General features: G+C 35.5%; 1 protein-coding gene across 1 annotated transcript; it reads right to left on the bottom strand.

Annotated features, from left to right (window-relative positions):
• Window positions 1–2982: 2982 nt before the first annotated feature.
• Window positions 2983–10618, bottom strand: LOC117020712 (VIP peptides-like). The gene is made up of 6 exons (XM_033103320.1): window positions 10509–10618; window positions 8424–8529; window positions 7510–7605; window positions 6435–6539; window positions 5581–5682; window positions 2983–3001 (listed from the first exon to the last, which is right to left on the bottom strand). Exons 2-6 carry the CDS (start codon window positions 8525–8527, stop codon window positions 2983–2985), a joined length of 426 nt encoding a protein of 141 aa, XP_032959211.1. The 5' UTR covers window positions 8528–8529; window positions 10509–10618.
• Between the last annotated feature and the right edge of the window lie 7570 nt (window positions 10619–18188).

Here is an 18188-nt window from a genome sequence, read left to right as displayed (position 1 = left end):
ATTTTTTTACAGGGGTAACCGAGTCGAAATGGTGATTAGCATGGGTCCTAATCCATCATGTCAGGTGTCCTCCTGAAAAGGGGAAGTTGGAGACACACACACGTACATACATGCACACACACACGCAAACAGACAACAGCAACATGTGAAGATTAAGGCAAAGCGTGGTGATGCTTCCACAGGTCAAGAATTGCCAGCAAAGTACCAGAAGCCAGGGAAGGCCAGAGAGTCCTTCACAGCCGTCAGGGTGGGTAGCACCCTGATTTTGGACATCTGCTTCCGAACTGTGAGAAAATAACTTCCGATGTTTAAGCCCCCATTCTGTGGTCCTTTGTTATGGCAGCTGAGTAAATGAACCACCCAGGGATCACGTGTTGAGATGCTTTGTCAGCTACGTTTGGTCCCTTGGTGATCTCATCTATATACTGAAGCCTCCCAACTGCTTGTCTTCAGCGCAGCACCTCCTCAGGACTCCTCAGGTGTGTCTCCAACTCTATTCAGCATCAGCTTTGAAATACCCAAATCTAGCCTCCTCAACTGGAGTTCTGGAAGCTCCTTCCCCCCATCTTGTCCATCCTTCAAGTTGCTCAGGTGTTTTACCTGGAAACATTCTGGACTTTGCTCTTTCATATCCTCAATCAATCAGCAAATAATGTGACTCACTCTCAAGACGTATTCAGACTCCACTGCTCCCCACCTGCGCTGTCTGCGCCCTGGTAGCCACTGTCGTCTTTCACCTGATTCATGGCAGTAGCCTCCGCGTTTGTCTCCCTGTTTCCATCCCTAGCACCCCTCCAGCCCTTCACCCTATTCCCAATGTAGCAGCCTAAACGACCCTATAAAATAGATTCCAGATAATGTCATATCCTTGTCCCAAACTCTGTACCATCTCCTCATCTCAGTCCTCGAGTCCTTCCGGAGCCTGTGAGGCCCCACGAGGTCTAGTCCTTGGTGACCTCTCTCACCTCATCTCCTGCTCAGCCCTTTCCAGTGCACACGGCTCCGGCCGCACTACCCTCCTTGCTGTCCAGATACGCCAGGACCCTTCCCTCGCTGGAACTTGCTGTTCCCTCTGCCCAGAACCCAACTCTCAGATAATCACATTGCACATCAGAGGCATTCAATACATAGTTCTTGAAAGTATAGAAAAGAAGTTGAAAAGCATTTAAGTTAATAAAATAAAATGAAATTCTTTAGATTTATTGTCAAATTGTGTTACTACTGCGGCCCAATTTGATCTTTATAAATTTCTTGTGTGTAAATAATATCTGGCCTCTTTCTATTCTCAGTGCAGTGCTTTGTGTAGAAAAGTCACTTAATTATTTAACAATATGTGAAATCAGATGTAAAAAAAGATATATTTAGTCTACTTCACCTCAACTTGTGTAAACCGTTTTGCAGTTACTTGTAGCTGTAGACTCTCACTATGTAGCCATGTTTTCTAATTGCAGCAAAGGAAAGCGAGCAATGCTTTGCCTTGTGATAATATTGGTTCATCATTAATGGTTGGGATCTTTCTGATTCCCACTTGCTCTATCATTTCTTTAAGACTTCTTCATTAGAATTTAAGATCCATAGCCTGAGTTTTAAAAAGAAAACGTCTCCACATAAAATTTTGTTTGTTCTATATTAATAAAATTCCAGTTTTTGGTGGGGCACATAAAACAAAAACTAAACAAAACATTCCCAGCTTCTTTTGCTAATGACTATCACCATAAAAGTATGTTCTCCTCAAGGAGATGTTAGCATAAGATGTCAGCCGAACCAGTATATACTTTTGTTTTCTCGCTTCTTTTTTTTTTTTCCTCCTGCCTCTTCCTCCACCATATCTGCAAGAAAGCAGATATGATCTCCAGCTGCAACTTTGGATCATGAGGAGAAGGGCCGTGCCCTAGGAGATTAAAGGTGACCTGGAAGGGGTTTAGATTTCTGCGGGCTTCGTGGAACTGAACCATCATACTGTCCCTTGACATTTTATGTATGGCCTAATGTGAGTAAGGAAGTTCGCTCTTATTAAGTCACTGTTATTTTAGGACTCACACATAATAAAACATTCAGATAGTCCTACCTTACATATCAAAAAGACCTATCTAATGCATACAACTTTAGTGCTAAAACAAGGTAGTGCCATTTCCTTTAAATTAATCAAAACAATAGAAATTGTTTGCAATGACAATCAAAGGTCTTTATTTTCTATATGTAATTTCATGGAATCATTTTGGGAAAATGGTTGTGTCTCCAAATGTACCTTCATTGATGGAAGCTGGTATGTAACATTTTTGAGTGATTATGTAAAAAAATATTACTGAAAAACAACTGCTCTACTCAGTTTACCTTCTTGACATACTTAACACATCATAAAAGGTCCAATGTCAGAAGCAGAGGCCATTTTCCTTCATTGAAACACTACAGTGTAAAAGAGTCTTTAGCAATTAGAGATCTAAATTTGAGAGACTGTTAATCCCATTCAAAATAAAGTTTGCCTGCTGATGTGGGAACGCATGACATTTTTTGAAAATATTTTTTGAAGAAAGAATTTTTATTTTGATGGTATTCTCTTAGACATTTTGAGATTTATTTAACACAGCATTCCATCTGCTTAACATTCAAATTTGGAGACACTGATTATCTGTTCCACTCTTCTGAATAGTTAAGTACCCTTAATAAATAAACACATCAATGTTGCTCTTTTACTACCCTTCCATTACGCCTCTCCTCGTATAATTGGAATTAACACGGTGTTTACTTATCATTAAATAGATCTTTGTTAGAAAAGATACACAGGCTCTGGAATTCCAGAATTTTCATGAGTTAAAGGTAAATTTAAGAACTCTGAAATAATATTTGCAATGTAAGCAATAGTTATTATGTTGGAATAAAATAAGTCACAGCTAAAGAACACAGAATTTTAGTTAGTTTTGATTTTGAAGTGCTTTTATTGAATTTTTTATGTAGAAATCAAAGCATAATTACTTCACCTCATCATTTTTCTTCAAGAATTCTGAAAAAGAAAGAATTGGTGTACATGTGTAAAAACATTTTTATTTATAGCATATTACTGTCATTCCTTTTCCACTCACTTGATACACTTCCGTTTCTCTTTGCCCTGTCAACAGCCTATCAGAGGAGATTGTGTTAGATCAAGAGGGAATCTTCCAAAGGACTGTTTGTCACAAATGGAACTGCAATATGAAGGGGCTCGCTGGTCAGTCATTAATAATGACCCATTTGTATTTTCACAAATGATTGAGCTTTAAGGTTTTCTGTCAAAATGATTTATTCAGTCCTATGCATTCAAAACAGAAATGAAAAAAAAAAAAAAAGCGGCGGGCGGGATGGAATCACATAAATGATCAGATCAAACAACTAAAAACACCTGAGTGATTTATCCTCCTTTGTGTTTTAGTGTGTATTGTATTTCTTAATTTAATGGAGAGGACTTCTTCTTATAAATATTCTTCCTAGAAGCTGTGTGATTACATAGCTTTTTTGAGCAACAGGACTTGTTTCTCTGAAATATCCTTTTATAATAAAGAATGGGCAGATCCAGAGCCCCTGACTTTGTATCTCTGTTAGAGGTGAAGGGGTAATCAGTGGACAGAAGCAACCAATGGCGCAGGTGTCTTCCCAGACACCCTGTCCACTCTTGAAGACGCTAATGAAAACCTTAGATATTTCCTCCAGGAACTGAAGAAAGACCATTAATAGTCTTATGTCTCAGCTAATCCAGTTTACTCTCTTTGACATAGCTAGATGTCTAGCCTACCTTCATGTTTTACAAATAAAGTTTTATGTGTAAATAAATCTCTTTCATCTTACATATTATCTTTGGTAGCTCTCATGCTATTACATCAAAGCTGAACAGCTGTAATGGAAAACATATAGGCCACAAAACCAAAAATATTTACTGCATAGCCTTTAAAGAAAAATTATGCCAACCTCTGATACAGTGATGACTGAGCACTTGCAAAGTTTCATAAATATTTTTTATGGGCTAATGTCAACCTTAAACTACCTCAGATTAGAAATATGTCTTGTATCCATGTACAGATAAAAACAACTGTGATAACAAGTTTATCAGTTAACAATCAAAAAACCTACTTGTACTTTCTCTTTTCAAAATATATTTTACACTGACTGCTATTGGAGTCATAGTACTTACATTCCCTTTACAGGTAAAATAACCTCAATTGGACTTTTGCTGCAAGAAGTTTGCTGTACTTCAGGAATACAATTAGACCCAGAGTGCCTTGCTATTTTCACAATAACGAGTCATGCTGTAATTTGCTCGTATTTCCTGTACTTCAGTGAGGTGCTAGTAGTCAATTGTGGGACTAAACATTGAATTAACAAAAGCAGCATGGCTGGTTCTCCAAAGAAAGCCAGTGTTTCTCATTAGTGTGTGTCAGTCTCCACTGTTTTATATGTTTACAGAAGGATGGGAATATGACTGATAAAACTAGGAGATACCAAACTGTTTACTCCTTATTAGCTTTCTCTGTTAGGTGATCACTACCCTGCATGAATCGTTTTAAGCTGTCTCCTGGCTTGGAGTTATCTTCAGATCAAAGTATCCTTCTTAGATGCGGTCTCATTGTGAGAACTCTAAGATGTATCTTATTAAGTGACTCTTACCTACTTAAATAACTGAATGGTTGCGGAAAGAATAAAATAAAACACTCAGATAGACCCACCATTGGGGAGCTGTCATCAGCGTTGTACAAGGATCCTTTTCAGCATTTCTGAAGTGACATCCTCCTCCCTGTCAACCAGAAAGGGACATTGTGCATGTTAAGGCTCTTAGATGAGAAAGCATCCAAAAAAGAGATAATGTGTATCCTATGCTATTATCTGTGTTCTGGGGGCTAAATAATTATCTTTGAGGTTAGTTATTATCTATGAATTATTCTTCAACCCTTAAGTAGCTATAACTATTCTTACAAAATCATAATCTTGGGTCAAAGACAGTCATCTTGTCTGAACTCATCCAACCAGTATTGTGCTTAGTACTCAACATCTAAACAAAAATAATTGGAATAAAAAGAGAGATCATCCCACTTCCTGTTATTGTCCAATATCTGTCACCACAGAGAGAAACAGGTTTTACAGGATCTCACAGACAAAAGAACTCTAGGCTGAATTTAGTAAAATCAGGTTTTGAATATGCACATAAAGGGAATTCCATGTGATTCCAAATTGCTAATTGAAAATGCTTTACATGTTTTAAATATCAGTACTTTTGATAAAACCTGTTTCCCGATTCAGACCACATACCTCAACACTCACCATTTTTAACTCTAAAAGCACAATAGAATCAGCTGGGGAGCCCTAGAAAATACCAATGTCTAGAGCCATACTTCTAGAGGCACTAATTTCCTGGCCATGAGTTTTGGGTAAGGCCAGACATCGGTATTTTAACAATTCTCCAGGGGAGTCTAATGGCAGCCAAGGTTGAGAATTACTGCTTCAAAGAGTGTAGATAGATAGTGAGGCAGAGAGATAGATAAGTTTCAATTACGTAGTTTGTATTTTTAAAGTCATTTATAATTTGTCATTTTACCAAGTTTTGTTCGTCTTTACCTAATACCGAGATATTGAAGTAAATATTTCAGCGTTTCTTTGTCAATGATCTGTTCATTCAGTGGAGGTATGGCTGTGCCACTGATCTCTGTGATGTCATCGCTATGAAATATGAGGAAACAGAAATCAGAGTTTTAACAAGAAATGGTAAATACAACAAAGTTCCAAATATCTTGGGTCAGACAAAAAAGAATTCCAACACCCAACTCACTTTCTTTCACAAAAATACTAAAAGAAAAATACATCAAAACCTAAAAATAGAGAAACTAGGAATAATCCAACACATTTTGCCATTTTCTGGGGTTGTGTTAAATCACATTCTGTAGTAAATGAGCAAATAATTTATAAAATAATATAAATGGGGGAATATTTGAAGTTGTGTTCTGCCATTAAGAGGAAATTTCTTAATAAATAAGTGCTTTTAAAAAAGCTATTTGATCTAAATAGTACTTAGTAAATATTCAGTTATTGTCCAGTTAAAGAAAGAATCTTCCAATGTTTGGTTTGAACAAGAAGTTAAAAAACAGGTACTATGGTTAACTCTAAAATTTGTTTCCTTTTATACTATGTCTTATTTTTACCATGTAAAGTTCAATTTGATTGCAGATTAACAAATGATTGCTATTTAGTAAAGTAGGTGTTTCTGAACCAGTGAGTATTATATTACAAGAAAGCCTGATTTTCTAATGCATCAGACTGGTATATTTTACTGGAGAATATGAATTATTTTTAACTACATTGAATATTATCAGGAGTCATCAATTTGGAGCAAGAGAAATAAATTTTGAACAGCAAAAATATAATTTGCTGATTAAATAATTACAATGTGTTGAAAAAATAATAAATTCTCTTACCTATCTCGTTTTCCAATAAAGGACTCAACATGTCTTTTGGCAGGAAGTTGACCCAAGAGTCTTTTATACTCGCTGGTTATAATTTCCTCAGCATGTCTGGCATTCCTAAAACAAGGAAGAAAGAATACTATTATTTTAGAAATTTCTTTCTAAAATATTGTTGTGGCTCAATGAATAAGAAAGAAACTAATCAGCTTATTATGAATATTTCTTGTGCAAGCTTAAGGCCAGAAGGATATTTTAACCTAGTAAAATATATTTTCTTGTAATTTATGTCGATATTTTATATATTTCCAGCCAAAATATTGAAAAATTAAACAAATTAGCTTTTTTAGAGGGATACCTCAATATAAATGCTCACTAATGGAATCATTCAAACTAAATCTTCTCTGAGACATATTGGTGGGAAAATATATTAAAAATAGTTCCTATTTTTTGATCGATTGATTGATTCATTCATCTTAATGCTTTATTCATGTGCCCTGAGTAAGGACATATAAGAAAAAAACTATTCTGATTTTAATAGAAACACTATTATGCTTTTTGCTTTTTCTTCTCCGGAAATATTTGGAAACAAAATTTTTTAAATTGGAGAGTATCTTAGGACCTATCAACCAACTTTTCTGTCCTAAGAAGGAAGCTTTTATTTTTTGTCTTCAGTATAGAGCTTCTCTGTCTCTAGTTAAATGCTGCTTTTGACAAATGGATCTGTGAATGAGTAGTTTTTATTATTAGGCATCTTTTCTTTACATAGATATGAAACACTTGCCTTAGAACTTCCTCTATCATGGAATCCTAAACACTGAAGTTTTACTAGAATTAGTATAATTTCTGACGTTGAATTTCGTGCAACAGAATGTAAGTGAGTGATGAGCTCATCCTGGCTTGTTGCAGCCTCTGCACATGAACACCATGGACAGCTGCAAGAGCTGCAGTAAGTCAGGCTGGAGGGAGCCATGACACGTGGAAACCTGCAGTGTTATGCTGCAGGAATAGCTTCATGGAGACACAAAAATAAAACATTTATACTTCAGAGATACATTTTCTAAAACAACACTCAATAAAATGAACTCACCTGTCATTTCCAGCAAATGCATTAGGCAAGATGTCAGTGTCTGGTGTTAGTAAAGCTGGATCAAGTTCATTTGCTCCTTCAAATGGTATTCTGTCACTCAGTATGTTAGGAAAAAGACAATAGAAGTAGAACACATTCTTTCTCAGAAGGCAGCACTTTTGGTTTTACAAACATTTGAAATAAATACTCAAACTCTTGGGAAGTATCACCCATTTACAAAATATGGATAGCATAATTGACAATGGCTTCTATGGTTATGACAGTATTAATAGTAAAATTTTGGTTTATCCTGTAAATTAGATGCCATATAACTTTGACAAGATGTGTGTCCTAAGCATAAGAGATAATCAGGTCAACGCCTATCTGAGCATTAAGCAAAGTAAGCGTCCTCTGTAATGTCTTTGCTTTGCAAAAAGTTAAATTCCACAAGAAGAAAGATTTCATACAAAATAGAACTTTGAAGCATTTTTAATATTCAATATGAAAACTGGAAGTACTTTGTATGTTTGTTGATGTATAGCATCATTTGGCCCAAACATTTCTCAAGATCTGTGTATTAACTTGTTTCCTTTCTCTAATTGTCAAAAAATTACTTCATAATTCACCTGGTGTGACATATTGCTTTGTATTGATCATCTCCAAAGAATCTTTCTATCTTTGAATAGCCACTCAGATTCAATGTATTTTGTGGGCCTTCAGGTTTCTAATGTTATGTGTTAATATAATTTTAGTAAGAGATATAAAAAAGAACAATCTTCTTGACATGGTATGGAAAAATTTGCAAAACGTATCAAACAAATATTTAAATAAATAATACAAATTTTAAAAAAATGAGTTGTTCTATATAACAGAAAGGAAATTCTCAGTTAGATAAACATGAAATCTTCCACTGTCTGAATTGAAAGAGAACTTACTTCAGAAAAGGTGTTTCAAAAAGAGGCCACGCCAGTGTTTGTGAGAAGAGCACGCTGAAAAGTGTCAGGTGCACTAGGAGCTGGGGCTTCCTTCGGGATTCCATCTCTGCACCACGAAAGGGAAAGAGTCACATCAGATTTTCCAACCACAATATCTCCAGACAGGTAATTCTTTTGTTTTTAATTTATTGAGGTATGTCATGCAGGGTGTCATGTGGGGTCTCAGCTCTCGCTCCCCACATAAGAACGCAGGATACGGTGAGGTCAAAAATGAACACCCATGGAGCCATAGAAAGGGGAGTCATACCACTATATTCTCGCTGGTGGCTGAGTTGGACACACAGGAAGCAGGAGGCACACCTTTCGCAACCCGCCATCCTCTTTTCTGCCTGCCCACCAGCCAACCAACCAATGCAGTCATGGCAGTTATAACAGTGGCCAATGGCCAACCTGTTACAACTGACAGCCAACCAGTCACAGCCTACGACCATCCAATCACAGTTGATGGTCATTTACTACCTGAGACAACACCTTTCCACGTGAGGCCAAGAGCCTGGAAACTGCATTCCTGGCTCTGTCCCCGTGAGGTAACATTTGTTAATAACATTATATTAGTTTCAGGTGTCCAATTCTCTAATACATTATGTTTATATTGTATTTTGTGTTTACCACCCAAAATCTAGTCTCAGTCTGTTATCATATATTTGACACCCTTGCTCCTCTTCATCCACCCCCCCACGCCCTTTAGCCTCTGGTAACCACATACTGTTGCTTCCGTCTATGACTTTTCTTGTTTTGATTGTTCATTTGTTGCTTTCTGTTTTACATCTCACATAAGATTGAAATCTTACGGTTCTGGTCCTTTTCTCTCTGACTCTTTTCACTGAGCATGATACTCTCAGGCTCCATCTATGTTGTTCAAAATGGCACTATTTCATCAGTTTTTATGACAGAGTAGTATTCCCCTGTGCCTATGTACCAGTACTCCTTTATTCAGTCAACTCTCAGAGGACACTTATGTCGTTTGTATGTGTTGGCCACCATTAATAATGCTGCAATGAACTTACGGGTAAATATATCTTTACAAATAATATTTTCGATTTATTTTTTGGTAGGTACACAGTAATCTTGAGTGTCTAGTAGAAGTTCCTAAAGCTTCTTGCAGAGTTTGGAAAACAATTTTCGTCTTATAGAAAGAGTTAAACGCATTATGATTCCTTTTTAAATCAAGAGGATTTCCTTTGCTGACAAGTGCTTGAATAAAAATTAAGATCCAACTGCTGTCGATCTCCCACCAGGCACGTAGTTGGCCCACATATATTGAATGCCATATTCATATGGTTCTAGAAGTAATCCTGGGTAAAATATTCTTATTACAGAGTTGAGACATTCAAGTTTAGTATCTTTGCTAAGAGTTTCAAAAAACTGATTGTTCTACTAAGTTTTCCATCTGATAATATCAAACTGGGTATGTCTATTAGCACAAAAATTGTATTTTATATACATTTTTTCATGTTTTTTTGTAGATATTACTGGAAACTTATTTCCTTACATATGGGCTTGAACAATTTAACTCAATTAATAATGAAAATTAATACCAATAAAATCAGTGAAAAACATATTACCATAGAAATAAATTTTGGCACAAATAGAGAACTATATCTAAAATAGAACGTGTTTTCACACCTAATCCACATGCACATTATATTTCCAAGTAGTTTCTAGTTAGGTACTTAAAAGTTCAAGGCCTCTTTTTCTCTGTCTATAAAAATCATGGCATTTCAACTTAAAATAAAGTGAAAAAGAATGTTCCCTAGGTTCACATAATCAACTATTTACATAGAAAGAACAGCACTTAAAAATGAGTTGAATACTTCAAAAATATGTGTACCCAAGAATCCCTTCAGTCAAAAATTAATAATCAAGCATAAAACAACAAACAAACACAAAAAAAACGCTACATGTAATCATTAATTTAAAAAAAAGTCAGTATTGAGTAAAAGAGCAAGCAGGGAAAGCATCTGTCAACAAAAATAATTCAGAAAAGCCCTTCACATTTGGGGCATGAAACATTTCTGTACTTACTCTCTGACCTGGGAAGCTTGTCTTTGGCTCCACCAGTTCTCTGCCCTCAGAGCTGAACCAGAACCTCGTCCTGGCTAAGGGTTGGTATTATTGCCAGCAGTTGCTTTGCATTCTACCCTGACCTGCATTTCAAAGCCCCTCATTTTATAAGGTTGTGCTTAAGGCTGAGCAATCACAAAGCTCTCCGAAATACGTCACAGCTGTGCTCCCACAGGATGAATAGGACTAGAGGTTCTTGTTCAATTGTCCTTATATCTGATTCATATATTTATAGTGAGTGACTTAAGATGTAACAGATAAAGCAGAGAGTTTCTCTTCTTTAAATAACAAAAGGTACTAAGTTTCATGTGAAATGTTTTAATCTTTAATCAGCAATAATGATATAGGAGAATGAATAGCCACAACACTGGGCTTCCATCAGAAAATAAGAATGTTATGTAAAGGAATAGATTTAGAAAGCAACAAACACTTATGTCCATGATGCTTAGAAATATAGAATTCTTCTTTATTATAAAACATGAAATATTCTAATGCCTTTTTTATTTTTATGCCGTTCGTATAGATCCTGATTCATGTCATCTTTCTTGAGATCTATCCTAATTTTAGAAGCATCTAGAAGGAATTTTCCATCTTTCTGTCCTTAAATTCCTCTATGTGGAAACTAACCCAGTACGAGTTTCAAAGAGGCTCGGAGCTCATGCAACATGCACACGGATATAAAAAGTAGGAAGAGCACTGCGTTAGAATATCACCATTCCCGTGACACAGTCACACACACAACCTCCGTGACTCAAAACGAAATTACCAGATTTCTACCTCAAGGGGATTCAAAGTGTATTCCTATTTAGGGTTTGTATCCATCATTGTTATAAGTCCTTTTACTGTGCAGTGAGTTAGTTTTACCCCCATTGCAGAACACACTCCCACAACTACAGCAACTTTGAATGTTTCCAGCTCAATCAGCTGATAGTTGGTCACAAAGAATAGTTGGAAAGCATTTATGGACTACTGTACTTTGTAAATACTTAAATTTCTATTGGTGTGTTTTTTGGTTTTTTTCACTTTGGCATGTTTCATTTTTCTTTCTTTCTTTAGTTTTTTATTCGTGTCAGGTGTACAAAACAATGTCATAGTTAGACATTTACACGCCTCTCAAGGTGATAACCACCTTCCCTAAATTGACTACCCCTCCTATATCGTACATTTCTGTTACACTTCCATTGATTCTACTTCCTATGCTGTGCTCTACATCTTGTGACTATATAACTGGGGGGTCAAAAATACATATACACATAACTTGTATTCATCTTTTGTTATCGGTATATTTTGAGTATTACAATTTGGATTTTTTTTTTCTTAATGTGTGCATACATATTTTGGCACCGTGTGTGTATGTATGTGGGTGAGTGTATGTGTGTGTGTGTATTTTTTTAAAAAAATTATATTTGACGTTCCATATCATTCACCTTCAGCTTCAGGTATACAGCACAGTGGTCAGTCATCTACACAGTTCATGAAGTCTTGTCTCTAATAAGACAAGTGCCCATGTGACTCCATATAAAATCTTTACAACATTATTGATTATATCCCCCAAACTGTCTTTCATATCCCCGTGGCTATATTGTGACTAAAATTTATACTCTCTAAATCCTTACCTTCTTCCCCATACCCACCTCCCTCACCTAGCAACCCTCTGTTTTTTCCTATATCTCTGAGTTTATTTCTGTTTTCTTTGTTAATTTATTCTTTCTGTAGATTCCACATATGTGACATCATATGGTATTTGTCTTTCTCCATCTGGCTTACTCAATTTAGGATGATATACTCTAGGTCCATCCATGTCATTGCAAATGGTAATATTTCATTCTTCTTTATGATCGAGTAATACTCCATTGTATAAATATACCAGAGTTTCTTTATCCAATTGTCTATTGATGGGCATTTTGGTTGTTTCCATATCTTGGCTATTGTGAATATTGCTGCAATAAACATAGGGGTGCATATATTTTTCGAGTTAGTGTTTTGGATTTTTTTGGATATATAACCAGGAGTGGAATTGCTGGGTTGTAAGGTAGTTCTATTTTCAATTTTTTGAGATACCTCCTTACAGTTTTCCATAATGGCTGCACCAATCTGCAATTCCACCAACAGTGCACAAGGGTTCCTTTTCTCCACAACCTCGCCAGAACTTGTTTATAAATTATTGATGATAGCCATTCTGACTGGGGATAGGTGGTATCTCATTGTGGTTTTATTTGAATTTCTCTAATGATTAGTGAGGTTGAGCATTTTTTCATATGTCTGTTGGCCATCTGTATGTCCTCTTTAGAGAAATGTCTCTTCATGTCTTCATGTCTCTTTGAGTCCTCTGCCTGTTTTTTAATTGGGTTGTTGGTTTTTGTGGTATTGAGTTACATTAGTTCTTTATAGATATTGGATATTAACCCCTTATCTGATGTGTGGTTGGCAAATATCTTCTCCCATTTCGTGTGATACCTCTTTATTTTATTGATGGTTTCCTTTGCTGTGAAAAACTTGTTTAGTTTGATGTAATCCCCCATGTTTATTTTTTCTTTTGCTTCCCTTGCCCAAGGGGACATATCAGTAGAAATATTACTACCGGTAATGTCTGCAAATTTAGTTGCTGTATTTTATGCTAGGAGTTTTGTGTTTTTGAGTGTTACATTTAAGACTTTGATACCAATTTGAATTTATTTTTGTATATGATGATGTAAGAAGGTAGTCCAGTTTCAATTTTTTTTCATGTGTGAGTCCAATTTTTACAGCACCATTTATTAAATAGAATGTCTTTACCCCAGCGTAAATTCTTGCTTCCATTATCGTAGCTTAAATGACCATATAGGTATGGATTTATTCCTGGGCTCTCTATTCTGATCTATTGCTCTATGTGTCTGTTTTTATGCCAATACCATGCTGTTTTGATTACTATAGTCTTGTAGTATGATTTGATGTCCCGTAGTGTGATACATCCCACTTTGTTCTTATTTCCCAAGATTGCCATGGCTATTTGGGGTCTTTTTTGGTTCTGTATAAATTTTAAGATTATAATTCCTAGTTCTTTGAAAAATGTCATTGTTCATTTAATAGGGATTGCATTGAATATATACATTGCCTTGGGTAGTACGAATATTTTAACTATATTAATTCTTCTTATTCATGAGCATGGTATAAGTTTACATTTATTTGTATCGTCTTTAATTTCTCTCTTCATACACCACAACTGAGTGGGATTCATTTCTGATATGCAACATTAGTTCAATATCCACAAATCAATTAACATGATTCACCACATTAACAAAATGAAAAATAAATAACTTATGGTCATATCAATAGAGGCAGAAAAAATATTTGACAAAATCCAGCATCCATTTATGATAAAAACTCTGAGCAAAGTGGGAATGGAAGGATCATATCTCAACATAATAAATGCCATATATGATAAACCCACATCATGCTCAATGGGGAAAAGCTAAAAGCATTCCCCTTAAGATCAGGAACAAGACAAGGTTACCCACTTTCACCACTTTTATTCAACATAGTTCTGGAAGTTATAACCCCAGCAATCAGACAAGAAAAAGAAATAAAAGGCATCCATATTGGAAAGGAGGAAGTAAAATTGTCTTTATATGCAGATGACATTATACTATATATATAGAATCCCAGACTCCACCAAAAAACTATTAGAACCGATAAATGAATTTGGTAAAGTAGCAGGATACAAAATTAATATTCAGAAATAGTTGCATTTGTATACATCTCTTGGTGGGCTTTTAACTCAAAGTAGCTTACTTAGCATACATTTATCCAGAGTTTAAACTGCAAATGCAGCCGCATGGAAAACTCTATGGACAACAAAGTGAAATGCCAGCTTTCCATTTATTTATTTTTTTTAAATTTCTAGTGCATATATTCTAATTTTGTTTTTAAGTTCCTAAAGGGACAACACTTCTAAAACTCCTTTCTTTCTTCTTGAGATTTTATTATCTATTTGGTTCATTCAAAGTCAGGCTGATCCAGCAAAAGTATATGCTACTAGGTTTAATCATACTTTCTAATCCTGTTACAAGAAAAATTAAATAAATTAAATTTCAAAATGTCTGGAAATGTGTTTTCTAATTGACAGCTCTGACTGTCAGAGTTCCTGTGGCTTAATTCCAGGAACTTTTTTTTTTAACCTAAATATTACAAACTTGAATTTGAAATGGTTCTCATGTGGAATTTTTTTATCCTTAGCTCTTTGTCACCCAGTTCTCAGTGAACCAATTTTCTTTAAGAACGCAACAGCAGAGTGAGTTGGTCGATAGTAGCAGAAAATGGATGCTAAATAATAAGCAGAAATACCCCAAAGGAAAAAAACAAAGCTGATTATTATTTGGTGTAAAGAAGCACTTAGTATTCCCAAAAACTAACTACAGTAAATTTTTCCAATTATAAAGACAGTTTTTCCCATAATAACAGTAAAACACAAAAGTAAAGAAAAATAATTCATTTTTTATGAATTAATTTAAAAAAAGAACTATAATTTTCCTGTGAACTTAAACTAGAGAGCAAAACTGCATTATAAAATGAGATTATAGCACCATCTGAAATTTCAAAATCTTAATTCACAGAATTAAAAAAAATGTATTTCTTTTTTTTCTTTCAAGGAAATTGATGTAAATCAGAAGTTCTTTCATCAAATAAAGTCAGGATGATTCAAGAAAAACAAACAAGGGAAAACTGAATACTTTAGGATATAACTCATTAAATATAAAAACGTGAATTTCCTGTTTAAATCGGCTTTTTTCCTACTTTGACATATCTTTCAATAATTTCCCCGATCATTAGCAAAACATATTTTCTACCTAAGGCTCTCAGCCAAGTGATGTTTATACAAACTGCATACATTCATAAAGTAAGACTAGGGTTTCCGGGCAGGAATTCCCACGTGTCCTCGGGAATTTTTTTCCGCTCTCCCGTTCCTGAATCCTGAGATATAAACTGTTTTCTGTTCTCCATGAGAAATCATTTCCACAAAGTGACGACCGATACTACCAACCACCTGGGTTCAGGGAGTCCATTTTCCTGATTTCCCGACCAACTTTTCTCGGGATTCAGGAATGGGAAACCAAAAAAAAATTCCTGAGAATGGGCGGGAATTCCCGCCTGGAAAACCTAGGAACAACTATCCAAGAGCCTTCTTGTACAGATAAGTTAGTAGATGTTCAGAGAGTTGATGTAATATTTGTAATGTCAGGCTGGTGGTTAATTACAATATGGTAGTGAAAGCTGCGTCTTCTGATCTGAGGTTAGCTTTCTTTCTATTAAGAACTAGTGATATTCTGGAACTGTTGCTATCACCACTGTTGACGCTCACAGGTCAGAAATGGAACACAAAAGTGCATAAAATTCTAGCACCTCTCCGCTCCCTTACCATCAGGGCCAGCGGCAGAGAAAGAAAACTGGAATTCTAGACTAAAACATACTGAATATAGGGAAATCAGATGTAAGGGATTTTGAGCTCAGGAGATAGACAGAAACCCAGATTCACCCTGTTCTCCTCAGTGCAAAGTGCTAAGAGAGAGAGACCCTGTTGCTATTATAGATTTAATGCTGCAGAGGTGCTCTTCTGCCTCGTTGTGTGACACCATTGTCACCTTACTCAGCCTAACTCACACTCAGCGTATCCTCTCTCTGCCAGGCTCATCCTGAAGGGGTAGGTGTAGATCAGAGGTCTGCAAACTGCTGGCTTGAGCCACATCCGGCTCAACTCTCTGGTTTTTACATCTCTCAGGCTAAGAAGGGAGTCTATATTTTTTTAAAGACTGAAAAACATTAGCAGAGAACTAATATTTTGTGATATGTGAAAATGATATGAGAGTTAAATGTCAGTGTCCATAGGTAAAGTTTTATTGAAACATGGAAATGCTTATCAGATATGTATCGTCTATGGCTACTTTTGTGCTTCAATGGCCAAGTTGAGTAGTTGCGCAGGGATTACAGCTCACAAAGCCTAAAATGCTTCCTTTACTAGTTGGCCCCTCAGAGAAATGCTTTGTCAGTGTCTGGTCTATGGCCTCCCATTTGGGAAGGTACTTAAGAAGTCATGTTTACCCTAATATTCTTAAGTCCTATAGCTTTCAGAAACTTATATGAGGAATAATATCCATGTTTATATACAATTTAAACATACCCCATTTATAAATCAAACAGTTTAAGTATATAATTGTGATATACCCAGTGTATGTATACTTTTAATATGGAAAGTATACCTATGATTGCATCTCTATCACATTTGTATTGTATATAAAGAGGAATTAGAAGCATATATATTGCGATGTTATATTCTTAATCCCTTCAGCTTAGAAAATTTAGATTTCTATCCAGGATTCTTGTATTCTTTTAGCAGTGATTAGATGAAGATAATATAACTAATGTCAATGTTCCCTTTGAAGTTACCTGCTAAATTCATTCTACACTCTGAAAATATGGCAATGAATATTAAACAATTGGACACATAATTATTTAAATGGATTAACAGAAAACAATTTATCCTTTAGTTCCAGAACCACATTGTCTATCTCAATTAATGATGCCGAAATTCAATAGAAAATTATTACTTAACTTTGTTTCAGAATTTTCTGTTTTAAACCAACATACATATACAAAGACTAATGTATTGAATGGTGTGAATCATTAATACCTTATCTTAGGGTTGTATTTGTCAGATAATTTTATAAATATCGATTTTGGAACAAAGGCTGAAGAGGAATCACAAGAGCATATATGGCTGAGATGCAAGAGTTTGAAAATAATGTATTAAACTGTACTACAAGGCTACGGTGATCAGCATGGTAATGGCATAAAAACAGACAGATAGAACAATGGAACAGAATAGAGAGCCCAGAAATAATCCCACACTACATGGTTATTTAATCTATGACAAAGGAGGCAAAAACATACAATTGGGTAGACAAACTATTCAATAAATGGTGTTGGGAAAACTGGGCAGATACATGCAAAAAAAAAAAAAAGAAAAGAAAGAAAGACACAAAGAAACAAAAGGAAAAAGAAACTAGACCACCTTCGTACACCACGAACAAGAATAAACTAAAACTGGATTAAAGACTTAAATGTAAGATCTAAAACAATAAAACCCCTCGAAGCAAACATAGGTAAAAAGAGGTTTCTTTATGGCACTAGGGCCTCTTGATTGCCACAAAGAAACAGCAGGCAGAGAGAGAGAGAAATCCAATCCCTGCCAGTTCTTTTATCATAATAGTTCTGAACTAAAGTATTAGAAACGGCACACTGTCTTTCTCTGCATCCATAAGAAGAGCTGTTCTTAGCATTTTTCTTGAGAAGGGAATCAGAATTATATAGTTTGGATTTATCTGTGTTTCTAGGCACAGATATCAATAATCTCTGACATTTGCGGGTATATACATAGCAGTTCTTATCATTTAAGGATAAAAATAAAAAGCCAGATGCGAGATTTGAGGTTCTTCAGATAACAAACTGAGGATTCACTGAAGAAGGCCAAGTCTCCGTTTTCCTTCTCCTGTACTGGGTTTTTTGCAATCCTAGTCCATGCTGCACTCACCCCATCCAACCATAATCCATTCTCAAGCCATGCTAAAAAACTGTCAGTTCCCCAGAAGTATGCTATTCTATTTTTCT

Source organism: Rhinolophus ferrumequinum, chromosome 3, assembly GCF_004115265.2.
Source record: "Rhinolophus ferrumequinum isolate MPI-CBG mRhiFer1 chromosome 3, mRhiFer1_v1.p, whole genome shotgun sequence".
Taxonomy (NCBI): domain Eukaryota; kingdom Metazoa; phylum Chordata; class Mammalia; order Chiroptera; family Rhinolophidae; genus Rhinolophus; species Rhinolophus ferrumequinum.
The sequence above is the reverse complement of the archived record's forward strand: the minus strand, read 5'-3'. Positions and strand labels throughout refer to the sequence as shown.